Source organism: Tenrec ecaudatus, chromosome 13 (assembly GCF_050624435.1).
Source record: "Tenrec ecaudatus isolate mTenEca1 chromosome 13, mTenEca1.hap1, whole genome shotgun sequence".
Lineage (NCBI taxonomy): Eukaryota > Metazoa > Chordata > Mammalia > Afrosoricida > Tenrecidae > Tenrec > Tenrec ecaudatus.
This window is the reverse complement of record NC_134542.1, coordinates 25571419-25597711: the sequence shown is the minus strand read 5'-3', so window position 1 is coordinate 25597711 and position 26293 is coordinate 25571419. Positions and strand designations below refer to the sequence as shown.

At 35.9% G+C, this 26293-nt stretch overlaps 1 protein-coding gene across 1 annotated transcript in view; it reads left to right on the top strand.

Moving 5' to 3' along the window:
* SPAG16 (sperm associated antigen 16) overlaps positions 1 to 26293 on the top strand; it is a 1005436-nt gene that overhangs the window by 76364 nt on the left and 902779 nt on the right. Inside the window, exon 9 of the mRNA XM_075529250.1 lies at positions 1139 to 1242. Within this exon, the coding sequence (XP_075385365.1) occupies positions 1139 to 1242 (104 nt within the window). The remainder of the gene's footprint in view (positions 1 to 1138; positions 1243 to 26293) is intronic.

Here is a 26293-nt window from a genome sequence, read left to right as displayed (position 1 = left end):
CATCCTGAGTTCGTTTTTATTTTGGGGGAGATATATAGGTCTTGTTTGGTTGAAGAGGTTGTCCTCCCATCGGGTGTTTCTAGGCTTTGTCAAAGATGAATTGCCTGTGGGCTGATGCATTTATGTCTGGGTTTGCTGTTCTTACCTCTTGGTTTCTATAGCTATCACTGTTTCAGTGCCAGGTTGTTTTTGACTACTGTGGCTATGTAGTAGGGTTCTAGGTCTGGTAGGGTAAGGCTTCCTGCTTGGTTTTTCTTTTTACGAGGTTCTTTGCTTATTCTGGTTTTTTTACCTACCCATATGAATTTGGTAATTAGTTTCACCATTTCTTTAAAAAATGTATTTGGGATTTGAAGTGGGCTTGCATTGTGTTTATAGACTGATTTAGGTAGTTTTGATATTGTCGCAATATTAAGTCTGACTATAAACGCAGGATCTTTTCTATTTATATAGGTCTTTTGTTTCTTTAGTTAGGTTGATTCCTATGTATTTCATCTTTTGTGTGGTTACCTTAAATGGTTTTTTTTTCTTAATGTCTTTTTTGTTGGTCTTTTTGCTGATATACAACTACTCAATTGATTTCTGGTTGTTGATTTTGTGTACTGCAACTTTGCTGAATCTCTCAACCGTTGCCGGTGTCCAGGCTTTTTGTGGAAGCTTTTTGGTTTTCTATATATAGGATCATATCATCTGCCAATATGTTTCACTTCTTTGCCTATTTGTATTTCCTTGTTTTCTTTTCTGGTCTGATGGCTCTAGCCAAGACTTCCAGCACAATGTTGCCTAAGAGTGGGATAGGAGACATCCTTGTTTGGTTTCTGTTTTCCATGGAAATGTTTCTAGTTTTTCCCCATTGAGTGTGACGTTCACTGTTGGTTTTTCCAAATACAGCTTTTATTATGTTGAGAAATTTCCCTTCACATCCTTTTTTGTTGAGTGCCATTAGACATTTTGCTGTGACTGAGCTCCGAGACTGCACCTACAGCATTTTTGTGGGACTATAATATTATTAATTTAATTCCTTTAATATTACATTTATCAGTATGACTTCAATTTACAAAGTTTTTATTCATAGTTATTTTTGTTACAGGAAACTATCACAGGTCCGTTATTAAGACTAAAATTCATTGTCTTTCAGTTTATCATAGTTGTGAACATTTACTTGAAGGCCCTACTCAGAGATGTCTTCGTGAAGCCAGGGAACAAAGCAAAATTAAAACAAGGATGAAAAAAAATGCAAAGGTATGTCATTTATTTTTATTTTCCACTAATACATATTTAAGTCTCAAGAACTCTAGGGATCATATGGTTTCGTATTTTCCCTCTCAGTGAAAAAATTTAGAGGGTATGTATTCCAACCTTCTCATTTTACAAATAGAAAACAGACCACATGTTAGCATTAAAGACCTAAGTCAGAAACACAGACATCATTGGCAGAGACAATGCGGGGCCCCACTCTGCCAGTTTCCTCCATAAAGGCATGGCCAGGGTGTACTCATAGGCTTAGCTCTCTGCTTGCACTCATCTCCATCCCAAAGAAATCATTTCACATTCTTTTTTCTTATAATATAGGACTTCTAACTTTTAATCTTCTTTAGAAAGATAGATTATACCCACTTCATGTTTTCATAGATGAATAGCTTTGCTTCATAATTAGGCTGATAATCAAAATATTCTGCAATGAACACCAAACCAAACTCATTGCCATCACATGGATTCTGACTCATCATGACCTCTCTGTGGATTTCTGAGTGTGTAACTTTTTATGGGAGCAGAAAGTCTTGTCTTTCTCCTGCAGAACAGCTGTTGAATTTGAATTGCTGAACTTGCAGTTAGTTATCTAATGCTTAACCATTATGCCAATGGGACTCTGGTCTGCAGTAACTAATAAAATGCTATCATACACATCTGGTCGGACAAATGTATTAAAAAAGTGAAGAAAAAATTGCATGAAACCTGTGAGGTATTTAGTTTCTTGTTATGAAAATTGCATAAAAGTCTAGATGGGTATGGATTTTCTTATATGGTAATTGCTACTTTAGAGTTTTAAAATATGTTATTTAAAGCAAATGAGCAATTATAATGGTGTTTTATAGAATAGATTTTTTATGAATGAAAATAATATAATAAACAATTTACTCAGCTAATATCAATAATGGGAAAAAAGCAGATCTTTCTATTCCCTTAAAGAGTTACAATCTCCAACACCCACAGGGGCAGTTCTACCCTATCCTATAGAGTTGCTATGAGTCAGAATTGACTTGATGGCAATGAGTTGTTTGTTTCTTGTCTAATACCATTAACATTTTTTTTCCTGAAAATGTATGTTCTGGACTCTGGTCAACATACTTGAAATTTGACATGAAGGTTAACTACTCTGAGTCTTGCTAAGGTTTTCAAAATAATAAAATCTTCTGTTATTTTCAAATTAGTATTTTACTGATTCTCTATTATTACTATGAAGAATTTATTGTATATGAGATGGATGCATATCAGAATTAAATATTTTGTGGTGATCATGGTGATTTTTATCAGGATTATTTTGATCTTTTAATTTCATAGTCATCACTTCAGATAAGGAGTCATGTTTAGAAATGACTTTTTGATTAATTCACTAAGTTCTCAGGGATCCTAGAATTCTACATTTGTAGTGCAAGGTTAAACATCTTATGTGATAAATAGTCTACCAAAATATCAGACAAATATAGTATACATCTAAGTATATGGCATTTTCTCTTTGGGTGTTGCATTAGAACATCTAACATAATACCTACAACAATACTGAAATATTTAGATGCTATAAAAATAGTTAATGTATAGAATAAGGTGCATCCTTCTCTCTCCTAATTGATTTTTTAAAACTAGCATTTCTCTCAATTTTCTCCCAGTTATTTTAATTTAGAAATACTTTTGTTACCATTTGTAGATTCTAAGAGTTGGCCACCCCTCACTTTGACTATAGTTGCAAGCGAACCAAACACCACCTGGCTTTGCACCTTCAGCACACTTGTTATTACACTTGAGCCTGTTGGTGCAGCCACGGAGTCACTCGTTTTGCTGAGGGAGTCCCTTCTTTTCCCTGGTGCTACACTTTGCCATGCAGAGAACGTGTCCAAAGTTGATGAGATTAAATGTCACCATCCATGCTTGCAAGGAGAATGCTGGGCCCATATTTCGCAGACAGATTTGTTCTTTCTGGAAATTCATGACATGTTCAATGTCTTCTGTAACACCATAATGCAAAGAGAATAAATTGTTCTGAATGCACATTTTTCAATTTTCCCATTCATGTGGTGACGGAAATCACCATGGCTTGGATCAGGTGCACGGTCGTCCTTAAAGCCACATGGTTGGTATTTTATACGTTAGTCAGTTCTTGTGTACCACATTTGCTCATTACAGTACCTCAGCTGACTTTTTGATTGCTGTTTCTATGGCATCGATTATCATTCCAAATAAAATAAAGTCCTTGGCTATTTTAATCCTTTAAAAATAATTATGGGGCTTTGGGCTAATAATAAAAATGTTTGTTTTCCTGACATTGAGTTGTATTCCACGTGGAATGCTGTAGTCTTTGCTCTTCCTCCTAAATGCTTTCTCCAGCAGTGACAGATTTTCTTAACTTTGAGCAAGTAAGGCAGGTGTTAGCTGCATTTCACAGCTTGTTGATAAGATCCCTCCAATACCGATGTCCCACTCTTCTGATAATCCACCTTCTTGGATTCTTTGCTTTGTATAAGGATTAGGCAAGTAAGGTGAAAGGATACATCCTAACAGGTTTTTCCTGATTTAAAACTATTCATTATCCCTTTTCTGTTTCAACAATTGCTTCTAGTCTATGTAAAAGTTTTGTAAGGGTATAATTAAGTGGTCTGTGTGGAAACGATATCTTTTAGAATAATTAATAATGGACTAATCCCAAGAAGTTGGAGATCAAAGCTGCCTCAGAGCCCAACTTTTCCATGATGCTATTCCACTCTACTTCCCCTCTTGTCCTCCCTGGAACGTGTTTCCTCACATTTCTGGGTTCTGCAATTCACTGCAACGTCATCACGCAGGAACTCATGCAAGTTTGAGGAAATACCTTATGTGATGGTGGGTGTTGTTCAGTCCAAAATCAGAATGTCAGGAAGGGCTAAGCCAGATGCTAGATCCAGAGGTGATAAGATCACACCTCCTGCTTCTTAGAGGGCTCATTTTATATGCAAGAGGATGGCATTCAGGGAATCATGTTCACAATAACTCACTAGGGAATTCCATCAGTATCTTCTCCCACCTTCTGATCAGGATCACCCAAACACAAGTTGTTTGGTTGTAGTCAGATTGAGTATCAATAGTGCAAATTAATCTTTTTTAAAAATCATTTTATTGGGGCGCATACAACTCATCACAATCCATACATACATCAATTGTGTAAAGCACATTTGTACATTCATTGCCCTCATCCTTCTCAAAACATTTGCTCTTCACCCAAGCCCCTGAGGTCCTCATTTTCCCCTCCCTCCCACTCCCCCCTCTCTCATGAACCCTTGATAATTTATAAATTATTATTTTGTCATATCTTCCTCTGTCCCACGTCTCCCTTTCCCCTCTTTTTTGTTGTCTGTCCCCCAGGGAGGAGGTCACATATAGATCCTTGAAATTGGTTCCCCCTTTCCAACCTACCTTCCCTAAGCCCTCCCAGTATCGCCACTAATACCACTGGTCCTGAGGGGATCATCCGCCCTGGATTCCCTGTGTTTCCAGTTTCCATATGTACCAGTGTACATCCTCTGATCTAGCCAGACTTGCAAGGTAGGATTCGGATCATGACAGCGAGGGGAGGGGAGGAGGAAGCATTTAGGAACTAGAGGAAAGTTGTATTTTTAATTATTGCTATATCGTACCCTGACTGGCTCGTCTCCTCCCCAAGACCCTTCTGTATGGGGATGTCCTGTGGCCTACAAATGGGCTTTGGGTCTCCACTCTGCACTCCCCCGCTCATTCACTATGGTAAGATTTTTTTGTTCTGATGATGCCTTCTACTTGATCCCTTTGACACCTCGTGATCGCTGGTGCGCTTCTTCCATGTGGGCTTTGTTGCTTCTGAGCTATATGGCCACTTGTTTACCTTCCAGCCTTTTAGACCCCAGATGCTGTACCTTTTGATAGCCAGGCACCATCAGCTTTCTTCACCACATTTTCTTATGCACCATTTGTCTTCAGTGGTTGTATCAGGGAGGTGGGCACACAATGACAGGATTTTTTTGTTCTTTGATGCCTGATAACTGATCCCTTCAGCACCTCGTGGTCATACAGGCTGGTGTGCTTCTTCTACTTGGGCTTTGTTGCTTCTGAGCTAGATGGCCACTTGTTTACCTTCAAGATTTTAAGACCCCAGATGCTATATCTTTTGATAGCTGGGCACCATCAGTTTTCTTCACCACATTTGCTTATTCACCCACTTTGTCTTCAGCAGTTGTGTCGGGAAGGTGAGCATCATAGAATGCCAATTTAATAGAAGAAAGTATTCTTGCATTGAGGGAGTACTTGAGTGGAGGCCCAATGTCCTTCTGCTACCTTAATACTAAACCTATAAATGTATTCACAAAGCTCGATTTCCCCATCCTCATACATAAATATATTTGCATATGTACATGTCTTTATCTAGACCTCTATAAATGCGTTTGTCTCCCAGCTCTTTCCTCAATTTACCTTGACCTTCTTCCTGTCCCACTATCATGCTCAGTCCCTACCAGGGTTTCAGCAATTCCTCTTGGTTCCATTATCCTTGATCATGCCCTACCAGGCCTCCCACACCTTCCTCACCACCAATTTGGATCATTTGTTGTTCCCTTGTCCCTGGGTTTGTTAATACCACTTATATCTCCCCTCTCACTCTCCCATGTCCTATAAATATATGTACATAGATCGATTTCCCCATTCTCATATATAAAAATATTTGCATGTGTACATGTCTTTATCTAGACCTCTCTAAATGCCCTTTGTCTCCCAGCTCTTTCCTCTATTTCCTTGTCAAGTTAATCTTTTTAATGATACCCAAATATAATATTCTATTATCCACTCCAGGATTATATTTTATTTATGCACACAAAACCTGGTAACTTTGGAAGGATGTTCCTAGTAAACATTGGCCTCCAAGTAATCTTATTCAGCTAGGCTTTCCCTATGGTTATTCAAGAAGCAGCTTTTTTCCTCTAAGATATAGTGTACCATTCCTTATGTCATTACAAGTAACCATAACCAAGATAACCATTAAACAAAGAATGTGGCCTGATCCACACACTCTATTAACATCCAGCCTTAATCTCATTCTATTCGTTTTCAGATAATGTCCTCATTTTGACTATAATCACAAATGTATAAAGACCAGAATTACATGCAATATATGACTTAAGATATTATGGCTGTAAGGGCCATATTAGTTAATTAAAACCCAGTCTGTCATTTTCATTCTTCCTGGTGTTGTACATAACCTTAAAAAAGGGCTGTTTATATCCATTTCTTGTGTTACACACTTTAGACAGCATCTACTGACTGTTTTCTAGAACTATATATTAGAACAATTTATAGATTTAAGTTATATTATAATGCATCTTGTCATGGTTGATGATAGTAATATTGGTTATATAGTCTACCACTGAACTAACAAGCAAAAGCATGGTAAATAGAGGAAATATTGCCATTTTCAAGAATTTCTTTTTACTTGACTCAAGAATCATCACTCATGGAAGTAGTGATAAAGAAATAAGGCAATGTATTTCATCCTATAAGTTTGCTGCAAAATACCTCTTTAAAATATTTACAAAGATGTCACTTTGTTGATAAAAGTACATCTGACTTAAGCCATGGTATCTTCCATTTTTTTATATGCATATGAAATCTGAGCTATGCATGAGTAAGACCAACGCAGAATGGATGCATTTGAATTATGGCGATGTTAAAGATATTGAATATGCACGCCAGAGGCTGCCAGAGGACTAAACAATTTTGTGTTGGAAAAAGTATAGCCACTTAGAAATGAGAATGGCGTGAGTTAGTATTGAATGTTCTGCATTTCTGACTAAGAAGAGATTATTGGTAAAACTTTTTGGAAAAGTCTAAGCGACTCATCTTGAAGATTCATTTATGGGGCATATTAACCTAATTTAAATGTGCACTTTGGTTGAATTTTGAGGAAGCTGGTGGAGATTCTGAGAGCATACTTAAACCATCCCCGCGCCTCCTTTGGACTGCCTCTCTCTAATTCCCCTTCCCATCTTCTCAAGCACTTCTCTCAGTATTTCTTTTGAAGCCATCTCTATGGTTTCCTCTCATATTGTCCAGTCTGTGTGGTATTTGAAGTTAACCTTTTCTAAAACATGTCTTCATGAATTGATCTAACTGCTATTTCTCAAGTAGTCAGTAATTAGCTTTCTGATATTCTATATTAAGCCTATACATGTTTCCATAATATTATAAATTCTCATTTTAAATTTCTTATGTAAAATTGAGTTAGTAATGAACCTTCATTTAAAGTCAATTCTAATGGTTTAACATATTTTCTTTTGAAGTAAGGAAATTATTAGTGTGACCTCTGGTGAATCAGTTTTCTTCGGAAAGTTTTTAAGCCAGGCATGAATTCCTAAACAAGTCAAAGAGTGTGTCTGTCCTTGTAAGGAAACTGTCAGAAATACTTTGCTTCTCTGAAATATATTTTACTCTAAGGAGAGGAAGCCAGAAAAAGTTTGCAGTTAATTAGATACTTTATACAGTCGTAAATCACAGGTAAGAGACAACATTTTTACTTAACTGAGATTTTGGTGATTATATATGCTAACATCAATGTATTTATTAAGCAGAACTATGAAGAATTTTATATAGATTCAAACAGTATAAAACATAATGTTTCACTGTAGAACTTCTGTTTAAATTGTAGATTAAAACAAAGACAAACTGTAATTATATAACACCATGTATAGGTTAAATCCATTGTTTTAATGATTTATTGCAGAATTAAATTGGAGTGAGATTACAATTTTTCTATATAAATATCTTCTCTCCCTTTTGTGTGCTAACCTACATGATGAATAATCTCTGTAGGGATATGAAAGTGGGAAGCGTCAATGAGAGCATTTCTAGAAACAGATTAAAGAGATGCTGGGTTCCCAGCGTATGCCTTAGCTCCTTACTTCTGCTGGCGGATCCAAGAGCAGGTGAACCCTTTAAAATAGCCTCTACACTTGATCTTAGCCAAGAGGCCGAGAAGCGATTAAAATAGAATTCTTTACCAGTAGAAATGATCATAAAATTTATATGCTTCTCTCTGTAAACTAGATTAATATTCATATACTGCTTATGAATTTTTGCCAGAAGCTATGCTTTAAATAATGTTAATATAGTGGATAAAATATAGATATTTCAGCTTATAATGCATAGAAATAGAGAACATACTTGGGAGTATATGCAAATATTACTATACATGTGACAGAAATATAAAACCATTTTATGTCTTAACAGTTCAAATGTTAGGAAGAAACAACTATTTTAAAAACAATTTAAATAACAATTTTAACTAGATTAAATTAATAAATTTAATTAGATTAAACAACAAATTTAATTAGATTGATTAGATTAATGCTCATGCTAAAATTATTTGATTATTTACACAGGCAACATCTGATTTAGCAACAATTATTTATATGTTATTTTAAGAAAAAATTAGCTAAATGTTAGATGCTTCCATTTAAAAGGTTCCAATAGCATCTAATAATTTGAGGTGCTTTATATTTCAATTATTTAATTATATACATTTATTGGTCAATAACACTTGTTATATAGAATTTTTTAAACTTACATTACAATAATTAAAATTATAGCTTTCTCATAAACACTGCGTGAGTGTTCATATTCACTCATATTCACTCATATTCACTCATATTTGTCATATTTTCCTTTTGACTTTTAAAAATGATAAATCATCTTTTGTTAAAGGAACAAAAGAGCATATTGTCTTTAAGTCTGTACATAATACTTTCATAATTTATTCTTATGTAAGGTAACTGTAATCATCATTTTTACCCAGTATATGAGTGTTGGTAGATACTGTGGATTCAGTTGGGACCTGCAGTGACCCTATGCACAGCAGAATGAAACAATCCTGGGTCCTGCACCATCCTCACAGGATGCTTCCTGTCCTTGAGTCCATTGTGGCAGCCACTGTGTCAATTCATCATCAGTCCATGTCATTAAGGGACTTCCTCTCTTTTATTGCTACCTCAGTATGATACCAAGCATGGTGTCGTCCAGCTATCTTTTTTGACATCATCTCCCAAGTATGTGAGACATTTCCTTATCCTTGCCTCTAAGGAGCATTCTGGTTGTACGTCTTTCAAAATAGATTGGTTTGTCCTTTTAGCAGTCCATGGTACTTCCAATATTCCTCACCCGAACAATTCAAGCAGATAGATTTTTCTTCAGTCTTCCTTATTCAATGTCCAACTTTTACATACATATGAGGCAATTGAAAATACCATGACTAGGGCCAGGAACACCTTAGTGCTCAAAGTAGCATCCTTTCTTTTCAACACATTAAAAACATCTTGTGTAGCAAATTTACCCAATGCAACACATCTTTTGATCTCTTGACTGCTGCTTTCACAGACATTGTGTTAGTCTGGGTAGACTAGAGAAACAAATCCAGGGAGAAACTCACATGTGTATAAAAAAGAGCTTTACATGCAAGAGCAATTGAATATTGAGAAAACATCCCAGCCCAGCCCAGATCAAGTCCAAAAGTCTGATATTAGCTCATATGTCCGATAGCAGTCTATAAATTCCTCTTTAGACTCACGAAACACATGCAGAAATGCTGAATGCAGGAAGATCACAGGCCAGTGAGTGGGAAGTCTTGTGGCTTCAGTGGTGTTGTAAGCATCTCAGTGCTGGCAGAGGTCTCCACGTGGCTTCTTCAGCTCCAGGGCACTAGAGTAGCTCTGCGTCTTATCAGCTACAATTCTCACATGGAGTTGGCGTGTGTCCCTCCTCCAGCGAGCTATTTATCTCCATGACAGCTCCAAAGGAGGTCATCAAGCTGCCACCTGATTGACACACTAAACTCCACCTCTTCACTCGTAAGTCTCAAATTAACAACAGAGTATGTAACTACCACAGACATTGATTGTGGAGTCAAGCAAGATAAAATACTTGACAACTTCAATCTTTTCTGCATTTATCATTTTACTTATTGGTCCAGTTGTGAGGATTTTGGTTATTCTTACATTAAGTTGTATTCCATACTTAAGTAACAATCCTTAAGCTTTATCAGGCAGTGCCTCAAGCACTCCTCACTGTCAGCATACCAGGTTGTGTCATCTCTATATGGTAGGTTTTTAAAAAGTCTTACTTCCATCCTCCTGCCAGATTTTCTTTATAGAACCCAGCATCTTTGAGGGTTTGCTCGGCATACAGACTGAAAAAGGATGGTGAAAGGATACAACCCTGACTGACACCTTTCCTGATTTTAAAACTTGCCATATTTTCTTGTTCTGGTCTCACACTGCTTCATGATCCATGAACAAGTTCTGCAGGAGCAAAATCAAGTGTCCTGAATGTCCATTCTCCAAAGATATATATGATTTGTTATTACCCACACAGTTGAATGCATTCACATACTCAGTTAAACACAAATAAACATCTTTCTGTTATTCTCTGATTTGAGCCAAGATCCATCTGACATCAGCAATAATATATTTGTTCCAAGTCCTCTTTTGAATCCAGCCTGAACCTCTGGCAGCTCCCTGTCAATGTACTGCTGCATCCATTGTTGGATGACCTTTAGAGAGATTTTATTTGAATGTGATATCAGTGCTATGATTCTGTGCTTTGAGCATTCTGTTGGGTCATCTGTCGTAAGAATGGGTACAAATAGGGATCTCTTCCAGTCAGTTGGCCAAGTAGCTCTCTTCCAAATTTCCTAGTCTAGACAAATAAGTGCTTCCAGTGCTTCATCAGCTTATTGAACATTTCAATTATTATTCCATCGATTCCTGGAGGCTTGCTTTTGGCTAATGCTTTTACTGCAGCTTGAACTTCTTTCTTCATCATCCTTGGCTCTGATCATGTGTTACCTCCTAAAAGGTTAAATGTCAACCAGTTCTTTTTGCTCCAGTGACTCTGTGTATTTTTTTCCATTTCTTGATGCTTCCTGCATCGTTCAATATATTGCCAATGGAATCTTTGCTTTAAGCAAGGTAAGATGTCTTGCCTTCCTTCCACCAACTGCTAATGAACTGTCCTGTAATCTTAAAGTGTGTTCTAGAATTCCATGCTCAGCAAAGAGTTTGAATCCATGTGGTGAAAGGATATAATCCTAAGGCATAGCATTTCCTGCTTTCAGATGACTCAGTGGACATGCACTGGTCTTTTAGAATGACTGCCTCTCGGTTAGTATTCTGAAATTCCCATGTTTGCAGTGCTATTCATAATTTTCTATGTTCTATGTATTCCAATGCCTTTTGTAGTCAATAAAACATAAACGACATCTTTCTGATATTCTCTGTTTTCAGCCAAGGGCCTTTGAATGTCAAAATTGACATTATCCCAGGGATACCGAATCAAGCTTTTATTTCTGGCAGTTCTTTGTCTGTGTACTGTTGCAACCATTTTGAATATATCTTCAGCAAATTTGTACTTGTGCCTGATATTAATAATATTCTTCAATGATTTACACATATAGTTGGATCACCTGCTTTGTAATGGGCACAAATATAGCTCTCTTCCAGTTGCTTGACCCGGTAACTGTCTTCCAAATTTCATAGAATAGACTCACTCGTGAGTGCCTCTTTGTTGAAACGTTTCATTTGGTAATGCAGTCTATCAGTTTCCGGAGCCTCGTGTTTCACCAATATCCTCAGTCTGTGATCATAGGATACCTCCTGAAATGGTTGAGTGTTAGCAGACGATGTACTTTCACGTGACCTTATTTTTGATGCTTCCTACACCATTCATAATTTTGCCCACTGCATTCCTCACTAAGGAAACTGAGGCTGGACATTTTCCTTTAGTTTCATCATCTTTAAAAATGCCTTACATTTGCTTCCTTTTTTTTCCCCCCGTTCCAGGCCATTGTCCGTTTCATTAGTACTCATCACTTTGTCTTCTGAGTGGACGTGCCGCTTTCGTTCACCTCTTTCTTCCAGTCACTTTTTTCCTCAAGACTTTTGAGTAAGTTTCAAAGTTTCTTCTGACATTTATTTTGGTATTTTCTTTCTTTTTAACAACTTTTTGTGTTTTTTCATGTATGTTGTTCTTCATATCATCCCACAACTCATCTGATCTTTGCTCATTATTGTTCAATTCATCAATCCTTCAAATTCAATGCGTCACATTTTCTATAGCTTCAGTCTCACAAATTGATGGTTTGTTTCATAGCTGATGCCTTATTCTGACTGATTAAATTGAGCTTTTCCTTGGCTCTTTCCACAGATGTGGTCAATTTGATCCCTGTGTATTCCATCTGACAAGGTTCAAGTGTACAGTTTCCACTTATATTTTTTTAAAATGTATTTGTAATGAGCATGCTGTTGGGTTGCAAAATTCTATCATATGATCGCTGGTATCCTTTTTATCACCAATGTTGTGTTTCCTAGGTACCTATTCTTTCTCCTCCAATTTTCACATTCTAATCACTAACAATTACCAATGCAATCTTTTTTTAATCAATGCAATCTTAATTGCACGTTTGGAAAATTTCAGACTTTCGTGTTTGGTGAGTAAAATCAGCTAATAGTTGTATAAACTGGTCTTCCTTGTAGTTATATGGATATTATCCTATTACATATAGCACTGTTCTTCACGATAGACCAAAAATGTTCTTTGTGACAACACATGTGATATCTTTATTCTTCATCTTGCTATTTCCAGCAGAGTAAACTATACAATTGTCTGAGTCCGAATGACCATCATCAGTCCAGTTCAGCCTATGCCGAGAATGTGAATCTTTATGTATGCTGTCATTTCTGACTACTTGCAGTTTTCCTAGATTCATACTTTGTAAAACGTGTTTCTGTTATTGATGGGTACATATTTTTTCTTCATATTTTGTCATAGACTGGAAGCTCTGCTGAAAGTTGTCTACCTTGGTGTCTCTGTTGGTATTTGAGACATGGGTGACATAGCTTCTAGCATACAATAACCAGCCAGCCACTGCTGTATGACAAACTGATAGATGAGTCATTTTAATTACAAACATGTGACAAGATGAAGAGGAGAGAAAAGGTATATTGAACTCTGACATGACAAGTATGTCTATGTCAATGGGCTTTGATCATGGCTCATTACAATATGAGTAGTGAAATCCATGTAAGTGCTAATAATTTACATTTATTTTAAGAGCCCTCTATTTGCACTTTGTACAGTATTCTTAAAGACTGCTATGCAGCTATTGTTACCTTGTGACCTAACATCAACCAAGGGCCTGGTGTATGTTTTGCTAGTATATAAACATTATATAACAATATTTCATTTTATCTATCACACATAAGTACTATGGTATTTCCATCACCTCTTAAGCAAGTAAAAGCTGGAAAATGAATAAATCCTAGCTCCAATGTAAGAACAATTAATTCTTACATTATGGCTCTGCTTGTTACGCACCTTCATGATCATTGAAGATAGGGGTGATACAGCAAAGTGTGAAGAAAGTAGATGGTGCCCAACTATCAATCAGAATAGTGTCCGGATTCTTAAAGGCTTGGATTCAAACAAGCAACCACCTAAGCAAGGAGTTAACTAAGTCCACACAAAAGAAATACTCCAGCTTGTGTGATCTAAAGATGATCATTACAAAATATGAACATGGTAAGGAGAAAAGCCTCAGAGCTAAAATGATGAGCATTCAATTTAAGCAGGGCTATGGGGGATGGTGGGGGCCCAGAAGCCATCAGCAGAGGATCTAGTCCGACTGAGCTGATGGCAGATCCACGCTAGCCACAGGCAAGAGTCGCAGACAGCCTTCCTGCCAGGCAGAGACCATTTTAATCTTGATTATGCTGCATCAAACTGACTTAATACGTGGCCCGTTGATCTCCCTAGAGACCCGACCTGAATTTGTTCTAGGTGTGAGTATCTCTACTTGTTCCAGGACAGAAATCTCTTCCATGGCTCTTTGCATGTTCATGGGGGTTGTTTCCTTCTTACGCATTAATTTTATTTTTGTCTGTCTACTGTTATTCCCGTATCCTTACCACCTTAGGGTCATTTTGGTTTTTTATTGTTTGTTGTTGTTGTTGTGCTTCCCAGCTGTGAAGCACAGGAGAAGTGGATGCATAAGGGTAATAACTGATACAAAAGGGTTATAGGAAATGCAAGGATGGAGGTAGGTGGTAGGGAGGGAATGGGGATTTTGAGGGTCATGAAAACAGGAGGGGGGGGCATTAGAATCTACCGTGATTGCACAGCTCATTTTAAAGGCAGTTTAACCATAGGGGAGGATGTGGGGGGGAATTGATGTAGTAATGACTGTACGCTTCTCCTTGGTATGATCGTGCAAATGAACTATTGACAAATGAAAGAATACTGAAGATTAGTTGATATATTTTGGTTAGTATATTAGTGAAGGCTATTGACTAATAAGCACATTGGACTTAAAAATGTACAGCCAGAATGCTTTTTAGAAGCAAAGGGCTTAAAACTTTGTTTGATGGACTTTGGACATGAGGTCAGGCCCAGTTCCTGTAGGACATCACATTTGATAACTTAGAGAATCAGTGAAAGAGAGAAAGACCCTAAGCCTGTTGATCACCACAGGCTGCAACAATAGTATTAAATATGGCAATGATTAGAGAATGGTGTATACGTAGGCAGTGCTTTGTTCTGATGTATCTAACATGAAAAATGGCAACATCAAACATAAAGTCGATGAAATGAAAAATTAGTTTTTCAATTTGAGAGTTTAGAAAAATGAAAAGTATATAAAAAGCGTATGAACATAGTGACCCTTTATAGGGTTTCTGATACTGTGAAGCTTTATGGGCACAGATAGCAGAATTTTCCTCCAGGGCAGCAGTTGATTGGTTTGAACCTGTGACTTTGCAGTTAGCTGCCAAATGTGTGTGCAAATAGTAATTTTTATACTAATAATTTGATAATGATGCTGTGTCTCTTTAATGGTGGAAACAATCAATATACAAATTTATGAGGAAATATATGATTCCCCATATATATTCATAATATGCCATGTTAATTGCAGGATTAAGCCAACTTGATTATAATTCTTTTTGAATAGAAAATCTAATAAATATAAATACTTTACTTCAATAAATAAATTCTGTTAACATAAAGATAATTAAATTTCTATCAGCTTAAAAGGAATTAGGTGATACAAATTGTTTTCAGTTTTTCTCTACTATTTATTTTGAATTTTGCATTCATTACCGTGGATAATTTATAAAATATAAAAGTAAGATTCCAATGAAAACTATTATTTTACATTTTGAAAACTTCATTCAATATTAATATCTAAAGTATCTATGTTGTAAAATAGCATTGCAAGTCATAAAATGTGATTTTTGCATAGGCTTCTGAAACTTTTGTCTGTTTTGCATTTTATAGTTAGGTTCTAAGTTTTTCCATTTTTTTAATGTAGCTGTAATTAATTATTAGTATTTACTTGTCCCATCTGTTTAATGGACACTTAAGTTGTTTCTAATTTTAGTGTAATAATAATACTGTCATGAATGCTCTTGTGCACATCTCTAGGTTACCTATTTATGAGTTCCTGTAGTCCATTTAGCTAGTAGAGGAATCATGGTTCATTGGACATGAGAAATTTACCAGAATTTATCCTTTTGAAATTGGTTAAACTTATTTACCACAGAAGCCTTAAGACTCTTTTTCATATTAATAGATTTCTTGACTCTTTTCCAGTCTAATGGATAAAATAATATTACCTTGTTGAATATTAATTTATATTTTTCTTTTTCCTAACAAATTTGAATATCTTTTTAATAGACCATTAATATAACCACTTGTGAAAGATAGCACTTTATCATTGAGGAAATAAAAATGTGTCTAAATGACACATTCCATAAACCTAGTGTTAACATATTTAAATCACTGACTTGTATTATACATGAATTATATGTCAATAAAACTGTTAATCAAAACAAAAAAATAAACAAAAAAAGAAAGATAACACTTTATATATTCTGCCCATTAAAAATTGTTATTGATGTCTTGAGAATATTTAAAATACATTTTGATACTTATCTTATGATCCTTTTTACAAATGCATATATATTCTCTCAAATATTGATTATATTTTAATGAAGAGAAGATCTTAATTTTAATACAGTGAAATTTTATTTTCCTTAATGGTGACACTTTAGTCCCTTCCTTAAGAGATCTTTTCCTACAACTAGTTAAGAAATAAAAAATTGCTTGTGAAATAATATATAAATATATTTTATTTTATTTTTTAACAAATATTTCTGTGTAATGTCTAAACAAGTCTATTGTCTTAGATAAACATAGTATAATCAAATAAATCATTTAGCATCCATAAAAATATATTTACTCTACAAAAATTAATTTAACTTTGTATTCTATTAATATCATCAAAATATTTTAAAGCAAAACCTTTTATTTTGAGATGATTGTTGAGTCATATCTGTAAGGAATAATAGAAAGAAGTTTGTCATGCCTTTTACCTAGTTTCCACCTAATGAAGCCTCTTCCCAAACTCATGTGATATGAAGACCTGGATGAGCCCCACACCATAACGATACCTGCATTCCACGGCATCCCTGCCTGTCCGGCTTTATATATATTTTGACATTCTCCTGTATTTTCACGACTGACACTGACCCGCCCCACCCCATTCCTAGCCTAAGGAAATCAAAATATGTCCTCCAGTTCTCTAGTTTGTCTTTCAAGATGGTTATATGTTATTCAGTAAGATTATACGTAACCATTTGGGATTGCCTTTTCTGTTAAATGTAATTCTAAGTGGCAGTGTGCTATCAATTTTAGGACCTTTTAAAAATGATGACACTGCTGAATTGTTGTGAGGTGTCTCTGGGCCAGTTCCAAGGCAGCCAGCCTCGGGAACATCACAGACCTGCCCGGCTCCCACTGTGCTGCAGTCCTTGCTATACTTGAGCCCATTGTTGCAACCAGTGTGTCCGTCCATCTCACAGAAGGTGTGCTTTGCCACTGTCTCTCTCTTTTACCAAGTGTGATGTCCTTCTGGGAGGATGGGTTCTTCTGACACACAGCCAAAGTAAATGGGAGGAAGTTCTGCCATCTTTGCTACACAGGACCAAACCAATGCCTTCAGGGAAGTGTGGACTTCTTCATTTGATACCATATTACAACTCGAACTTTGACTGATATCTTCGGTTTGAGAAATACCAAAGAACATTCTTCTCTTTTGGCTTTCTAAGTCCAAAAGTTTGTATATTTCATTATACTATGAGGGACTTCAAAAAGTTCATGATAAAATGGAATTAAACTGTAATAGAATTATTCCACCATTTTTTATGCCACAAATGTTTCAAAGTCTTATATTACAGTTTATCTTCCTGAGCCATACTTTTATATCTTCTATTTAATTCTGGTATGTACTCATTCCGTCCATTTGTTTATCTAATCTATATGCATTCTTTAAGTTTTTGGTAGAATTCTCAAATGTAACAATGTGGGTCTAGAATTTTGTCTTTTGAGGAACTATTTAGTTACAAATTAAAAATTTTAAATGGATATAGTACTATTTAGACTGTTAAAAATCTTAATTCAGATTTGGCAACTTGTCATTTTTTAGCATTTTTGATTCATTTTTTGTAATTTTAAAATTTATGAATATATTTGTTACCCTTTTAATGATGGAAGGATAATGTATTGACACCTGTTTCATTCTTGACATCTGTGATAATAGCTTCTCTTTAATTTTTGCTAGTCTTACTAGAAACTTATCTATTGTACTGATATTTTTCAAGCAACAAACATTTTCTTTCATCAATTTTCTCTTTTCCCATGCTCACTTCCATACATTTACTCTTTTTCATTTATTATAATCATTTCTACAAATTTTGGAGTTGCTTTATTGTCCTTCTTTCAAGAGAGAAGAGCCTAGATTATTGACTCACATATTTTTCTTAGTTTTTTAATGTCAGGAACTAAGTGCTATAAACTTTCCTTTCAGTTCTGCTTTAGTTATATCCTCCATATTTGGGTATTTTGCACTTTAGTCTCTATTTATTTGTATTTATTTAAAATTATCTTTTATATGATGTTAGCTTATAGATGATTTAGAAGTGTACTGTTAAATTTCAAAATATTTAGAGTTATCTTTTGCCATTCCGTTACTGGATTCCGGCTTGACTGCCTCGTTATCCAAGCATATTCCATATTCTGCTTTTCTTTCTAGAGTGGCAGAAAGAAAGGCCAGGCGGGGAGTCCTTCTCTGGGGTAGAGGGATCTCAGAGAGTAAGCTGCCCTGCTGTTACGATGTGCTTCCTTTCTTGTAGTCTCTACCCAGTTTGCCTTCCTGTGTCATCTTCCACAGTGGCTCTTTCACTGTTCCCTGTTAGTTGTGATGCACAGCAAAGAGCAGGGTGAAATGAGTGTATATGACATTATTTGACCAGAACCCTCTGCATAATATAATACTTTCCCATTTTAAATCTTTAATATTATCACTGGTTTTTTAAAACATGTGGCCTATGATTGGAATCCAAGTTTGCTGTATTTCATATAGGTATCTGCTTTTCTCAGGAGAGTTTATTTTATATTTTCTCCATTGATCTGTAGTACCATTCCTGTAATTTATCTTGTTTTATGTATATATGAATTTAATTCTGAAATCCTTTAATATTCTGTTGGTCAGTTTGTTTACTCTTGTGACAATATCACACTTTAAATAATTCTTTTTATTAAGTTTTCATATATTTTGTACCAATTTCTTCAAACTTGTTCTTCTGAACTGCAGTAACTATTCTTAGACTTGTCTTTTTATGAATAAATGTTAAACAAATGTGCCAAAATCCTTTTTAAAAGTTCTTAGAATTTTCATTGGAAAAACGAAGTTTATCTACCAAGATGGAGAGAGGATTGGCATCTTTATGATATTGGATTATTTATACAAGAATTATTTTTTAAATATATTTGGGTTTTCTTTTATTTACTTCAATAACATTTCTTCATATAGGTCTTGCAGCAAATGTTTTTGTGGAATATATTAAAGTATCTATAGTTCTGCTATTACATGATAACTTTTAAGATAAATAACTTATTCCTTTGTCAACTTTGAGGCCTTTTTCAACAGAAATCAAGAGGGAGCCTGTGATCTCAGAACAAGATTAGCTCCCTGTGCAATATCACAGCTACATCAGAAAAGAGAGCACTCTTACACTTGGAACCAGACCAGACTTCTGAAGCACATCATTGACAAGAGGCAACAGAGCCCCCAAGAATTCATAATAAAAGCACCAATCCACAGGATACCACACCCTTTGGCTCATCAGAAACCAAATTGGAAACCTTGAGCAGCATGCATACCTGGGCCACTTTCCATGTTTTCTGTCCTCAGTGGCTAGCCTCGTTCCTCATTTTCAGTCTTCCCAAGAAACTCATGGCTCCCAGCTCATTTGTCTAGGACTTGAATCCTCCCTCTGACCCCCCATCACTATTTCTGACCCGAATGCTCCCTCCCCTGTCCTAACGCTTGAAACCCTTTCGCAATATATCCAGGAACTCAAAATTAATAATCAACAAATTTCTCTATCTTCTCAACTTTTTTTCATAATACCTATACCTTTTATATAATGAAAATCTAGCTTCTCTTTGGCAACAATTTCGTCTTTTGAAAGTAGTGTTCTGTTGAATGATTAACAGGGTTTTTAAGGGTGGAGGGTGAATTGTTTTTCAGTTCCTGTGCTATAAATAGCCGCACCATAGATATATTCAAGCTACTTCATTGAACAGGAAGTTGCAAAGTGACTCTGGTAGTTAGTTCTCTGAACCAGTTTTAGCCAGTGTCCTCTAGCACACCACTGTCTGCAGTATTTCAAAATGATTAAGTCAATATTCGGTATTCCCTAATTAACCCTAACATGGAAACTGTAGGTAGGATAAGGATCCTTTCTGTTCCTCGTTGTTACATTCAGTCAATTTATCTTCTTTCTTCATTGATCTGCCTTGTCTTCAATCTTCCATCACCAGATTATATCACTCACCTTATCTTCTGATTGTGGGCATTTTCCCCAATTCTTTTTATTTTTGCCATAAAAATTAATAATCCCAATGACATTGTCACTTAATTAAAAAGGATCCCTGTGATATTCCTAGTGATTGAAATAGTCACATGATAAAATCCTGTAACATATAACCTTGGCAGCTGTCTTCAATGTCCTATTCTCTAGCCATTCTCAGCCATTCACTTTCTGGTTGTTCCTAGGCCACGTTACTGCTAATAACTGACTGACATGATGTTTTAAAACCATTTACCCTCCCTCAGATCCCCCATACACTGATGTTCTGGGGCTCCCTTCTTGGATCTTCAGTCTATGCTGTTGTAATGCCATAGGTGATTCCATCTAGTCTCATGGCTTCAATTCCTATCTATATGTCAGTGACTTTTTGTATTTTCAACTGGGATCTCTTATCTGAACTCTCGCTTTAGGTGTCCTAGTTCATATCTGCACAAGATTATCCCGAACAAAACATTTATAAACATGTCTCTGCAATAGTGGGCAAGTTCTTTCAGAAATACAGTTGTCTTACTTTCATTAAGCTATCTTAAAAGTATATTTTTATGCCACATGGAGAAAACAATTTTAAAGTTAGGGCTAATATCAAGCTTTGAATAGAAATCAATCCAAATAATTGAAACTTTGCAAGAAGCTTAGAGGAAATACTACCTCTTAGAGTATGCTTCTTAAAATTGTTTTTTTTTTAATTTTAACAATTTATTAGGGGCTCATACAATTCTTATCACAGTTCATACATATACATACATCAATTGTATAAAGCACATCCATACATTCCCTGCCCCAATCATTCTCAAAGCATTTGCTCTCCACTTAAGCCCCTTGCATCAGGTCCTCTTTTTTTTCCCCTCCCTCCCCTTTCCCCCCTCCCTCATGTGCCCATGGTAATTTATACCTTGTTATTTTGTCATATCTTGCCCTATCTGGAGTCTCCCTTCCCCACTTCTCTGCTGTCCCTCTCCCAGGGAAGAGGTCACATGTGGATCCTTGCAATCAGTTCCCCCCTTCCAACCCACTCACCCTCCACTCTCCCAGCATCGTCCCTCACACCCTTGGTCCTGAAGGTATCATCCACCCTGGATTCAGCTTTACAGACATACAAATCATTTCTCATACATTTCAGTATTCCAGTCCGATTTATAGGAGTTATGTGACTACATCACAAACAATGCAGGGCATTTTGGGCTAGTTTGTGTTAATTCCTCACACATTGTAAGGCAAGTCTGGTAGACCTCAAAGATAAAGTGAAGGAAGGAAAGATAATCAACCTCAACAAATGCCGAAATTGTGGTGAAAGTGTAGCACCCAGTAGACTAAAGCTGTGGAGTTGCCGTTGATGTGATGTCTGTGGAAGTTTGCATTTCCAGTGTTTCAGCATTTGCAACCTGTAAGCGAGCTTTCAGCTTGATGGGTGCTCAAGCCTTGAAGTAATCTTTCCAGCGGTCTTTGAAGAAAGATAAAAGCGAATGAAGATGATCTTATGGAACAAATTGTAAAGAGGGAAGAATTTTGCATTGACCAATAGAGGCCGGAGAGTAAAATCTAATCCACACGGTAGTTTTTGTGGGATCTGCTAGGCCAGTTCAATTCACTGCAGAAAGATAAGCTCAGAAAGTTATGGTGACAGTTTGGGGGACTTCCCAAGGGGTCACCGTGATAAATTTTCTTGAAGGACATAGGATGATCATGAGGTTTACTATGAAGAAGTTTTAAGAAAATTGGAAACTGCATTAGTGGCAAAATGGCCAGGGAGTGGGTGTTGAGCTTAAGAATGTTCCCATTACGATAATTAACATGTTCATTCTTTGAGGGCAGAAAGGGTTGTTCTATGACACTTTAATTGGGGAACCTTACCCTGTTCACCTTACAACTCTGATCTTGTCCCTTTGGACTTCTTTTTGTTTCCCTAACCCAAGGAATGCAATATGAGTCTTTTGAGGATGCCCAAACTGCCATTTGGGAGATTGTAAATCAGAGAGCCCAGAATTCTTTGAAGAAAGGTCAGAGAGATGGTGTATACCTTGAGAGTGTATAGACCTAGTAGATGAAGGATATGTCAGCTAACAATAGCTTCACATTTTTGTTTTTTGTTTAAAAAAGATTTCTATGACATTGTAGCAATATAATTTGAGTTATTCGTGTATATCCAACTATTTGGCTACTGCAGTTAGATATCTATTCTATAGGAAAGTGATGCTTTCTGAAGTTTACTTAGGTTAATTAATGGAAGCACCCTTCCCACTTTTCTTTTAAAAATCGTGGAAGTCATCCTGTGTCATTTCTCTTACACCCCCCTATTGATACAAATTGATTTCGGTTCTGTGTTTTCAAAGTGCCCAGATTTCCAGTTTTCATTTCTGTCTACATTACTCTCTGGTTCAAACTGCTGTCATCTCTAACTGATTTGCCATCTGCTGTCCTTGTGTCTTTCAGTGCCTTTTGAACTTACCAGTCACATTGATCCTCTTAATCACTGATGTGTCAATGACATATCTCTGCTCAAAACTTTCTCTTAGCGATACTTACAAATAAAGTCACTGTAATCTTTGAGGCCCTGATTGAGCTTAGTTTTTTTCCTGACAGCTCTGGCCACACTATAAATCCTTTACTCAATTTCAGGCGTACTAATCATGTCCTGTTTGGAGAGCATTCTAAATATGCACTGACTTGGAGCTTTTGCACTTGATGTTTCCTCTGCCTGCATTGCCTCCTCCCCCCCGCCCCCGTCCCATACCAGTGAATAGCATATTCCTTACTTCCTTCCAAGCTTTACTCAAGTGTCTTCTTTTCAGAGAACGCCCATTACCCATACAATCTACAATTTAATGTTGCCCCTCACTCCTTGAGACTTTTGGAACCATTTTCTCCTTTATTATTATTTTTTCTCCTGACCTGCATCACAATCTAAGATGTCAATGTGGCACTTAGTAATGTGTTCACCGTGTATTGTTTTTACTAGAGTGTAAGCTCTATGAGAGTAGCAGATTTGTTCAGTGCGTCGCTGTGCAAAAATGTCTGGCAAAACTAGCTATTCCGTAAATATCTGTATTTGAATGAATGCATTGATGAAAAAAATCTGTTCATTCTAATGATTAATGCAAGTTAATTTTACATACAACTATCTTTCTATGGTGTACATTTCTATAATTTGTAGATGCTTTTATATATTTTTAGATGATGATATATGAGCAATAATTGAGCATTGCTCACAATATGGGCAATGATGGCTGTGACTTCCTCTTTCTAATTCTGGAGACTTTAAAGAAACACTTTAAAAGTTCACACTAAAGAATAGTATTTGTTGTATATCTTAGGCACGTCTCTTATCAAGTTCAATATGTTCCTTTCTTTTTCATGTTTGTAATTTTTTTGTGTTTAAGTGTTTTATCATGAATGAGAGTAAAGATTTTATTTGATCATGAATGAGGATTGAATATTCGGTTTCTGAGATTTTTGCATCATTTTCTTTTCTAATATTTTAATGCAGTACTGACATTTATGGACTTTAAATGGCAAACACCCTTTCATACCATGGATAAAATGAACACATGCAGTATGTCATATCTAATCTTCACTTAACTGGATACAGTTATTTACTTTTTCTAGAGTTGTGTATTTTATGAATAAAATTACAAACAATTTTCCCTTTTATGTGCTCTCTTTATAATTTTGGTCTCAGTGTGATAATTGCTTAAACGAGTTAGATTATATTCTTTTTGCATTCTTTAGAAGAGATTTTATACTATGTAAGATATTTTCCTTGAATGTTTCATACAATTTTTATATAAATTTATCTAGAGCTGGTTTGTATTATTAGAATCTTTGATATTATAAATTCATGTTTTAAATAGATAATTTATTAATGAATTTATTACTTAATCGATATCTGTAGATATTAGTTTATCTGAATTTGAATTGTTGTCTTAATTTCAAATTTACTGGCACACACATTTTCTTCATATTTCTTTATAATCTCCAATGAATCTATAAATCTAGTTGAATTTTTACTCTGTGATTGATATCTTTCTTATTTCAATTTCTTAGATTTCCTCAAGCCTCATTTTATCAGTCTTTTTGGACACATACTAAATTAATTGTTATTCTTTAGTATCCAAATTTTAAAATTTATTACTTTCTATTACCTCTGAAGGAGCCCTGTTGGCATAGTGGTTTTGCATTTGGCTGCCAACCGCAACGTCAGCAGTTTGAAACAAACAGCCACCAGGTGGGAAAAGGACACATTTTATTGCCATAAGGAAACCACAGTCTTGGAAGCCCACATGACTCACATTGCTTCTTGAGGAAGCTTAGTGGTGCTGTTGGACAATGATTGGACTGCTAACTGTAAAGCTGGAAGCTCAAACCCACCAGCTGCTTCTGGGTAGAAAGAGGAGGCTTTCTGCTCTCATAAGATTTATTGATTTTGAATTGGAATAGACTCAATGGTAGTGGGTTTTGGGTATGACATTTCTATTTTCTATTTTGTTATTCTGTGTTTTCATTGTTATAATCTCCTGTCTATAATCTTTGAGTTTATACTCTTTTTATTTCAACTTATTAAATTGGATGCTTAGTTGATTAATGTTCAGTCACATTGTTCTGCTATGTAAGCAACTAATAAATATTTCCTCAAAGATACAGTTTTATTGTATCCCATTGGTGGCTATATATGGAACATTAATTATTGTGCAGTTTTAAATATTTAAAGATGTCTTTTAAAAAAAAGCAAGCTATTGCTAAAGAACATGATTTATATAAAAACAACCCTTGAAGTTTTTGAAGGCTTGCTATGGTAGAAAATTATAGTTTTTAACCTAAATGTGCTTTTCTTTATTCTCATAGTTTTCATGAGTTATCTGAGTATCTTGTTAAGCACTCTGGGGTCATTAGTTACAAAGGCCGGCCTTGTTTATAGAAATGACACCAAAGAGCTCAGTTGGTCAGGTATCTTTCTTCCAAATCTTCTGTCATAGTGAATGTGCTCAGTGCTACATTTGTTTGTTGAAATATTCCAATCTATATTCAGTTAATTTTTGGAGCCTTGTTTGTAACCATTGCCTTCGGTTCAGATTAGACATCTTCCTTCAATATCAATGGCTTTTGATCACATGCTGTATATGGAAATGGTACAGTTATTCCTTCTATCTTCCCTTGATATTTCCTGTATCAGAACAGTTTGCCCATAGAATCTGTGATAGTTATGCTGTGTGACAATGTAGCTGGAGCTGTATTTGTAGAAGATTGACAGTTGTAATCATCCCTAAGGAAATCCAGTGTAATATAATCACATCCATGAAAAGCACTATTATGATAAGCCAATCAATTGAAATATTTTCTTGGAGGTGTGACCTACTTGCAATATATGTCAATACTTGGACAAATCTTGCTTGTTTTTGCTAGTGTGGATACTTGTCATCTGGCCTGTGGTTCTTAGGACTGAGTCAGCAGCATCCCCTGTTACTTGCTGATCATGAGTCATCAGCAGCATGTCATCTTACCTGCCACCCTTGGTTTTCTTCACCTCTGCAGCCAGAAGCCTCCACTTTTACCTGCCACTCATGGGTTCATCAGCCACTGCCGTCATATGAGCCAGGGAAATCTTCAGCCTGGGATTTGACCCAAAGATTTGGAACTTGTGAGCCTCTGTAACAGTGGAAAGCATTTCCTTTGAGGGAGAGCAGTCAGGGTAGGGTGGGGGTGTGTGTGGTAGAGAGAGAGAGAGAGAGAGAGAGAGAGAGAGAGAGAGAGAGAGAGAGAGAGAGAGAGAGAGAGAGAGAAAGTAAGTAGATTTAGGTGATATGGATATTGCTACTAAGAGTGAGGGGGGTTCTTACTGCAATTTGAAGCATATATTTTCCTTTATTTCTTTCAGTATGAGATATACTGAAAATTCTTCCGTTTTGACTGACTCCAGACTTTTGCACATTTCATTATTGTAAGTTCCTGTGTTTCCAAAGCTGTCCTTTGACATTTTCTGTTCAACTAATTTACTTCATTCTTTTGTCCATTTGCTTTAGATTATCTTCAAAAGCAAGTTTCTAAGTTGA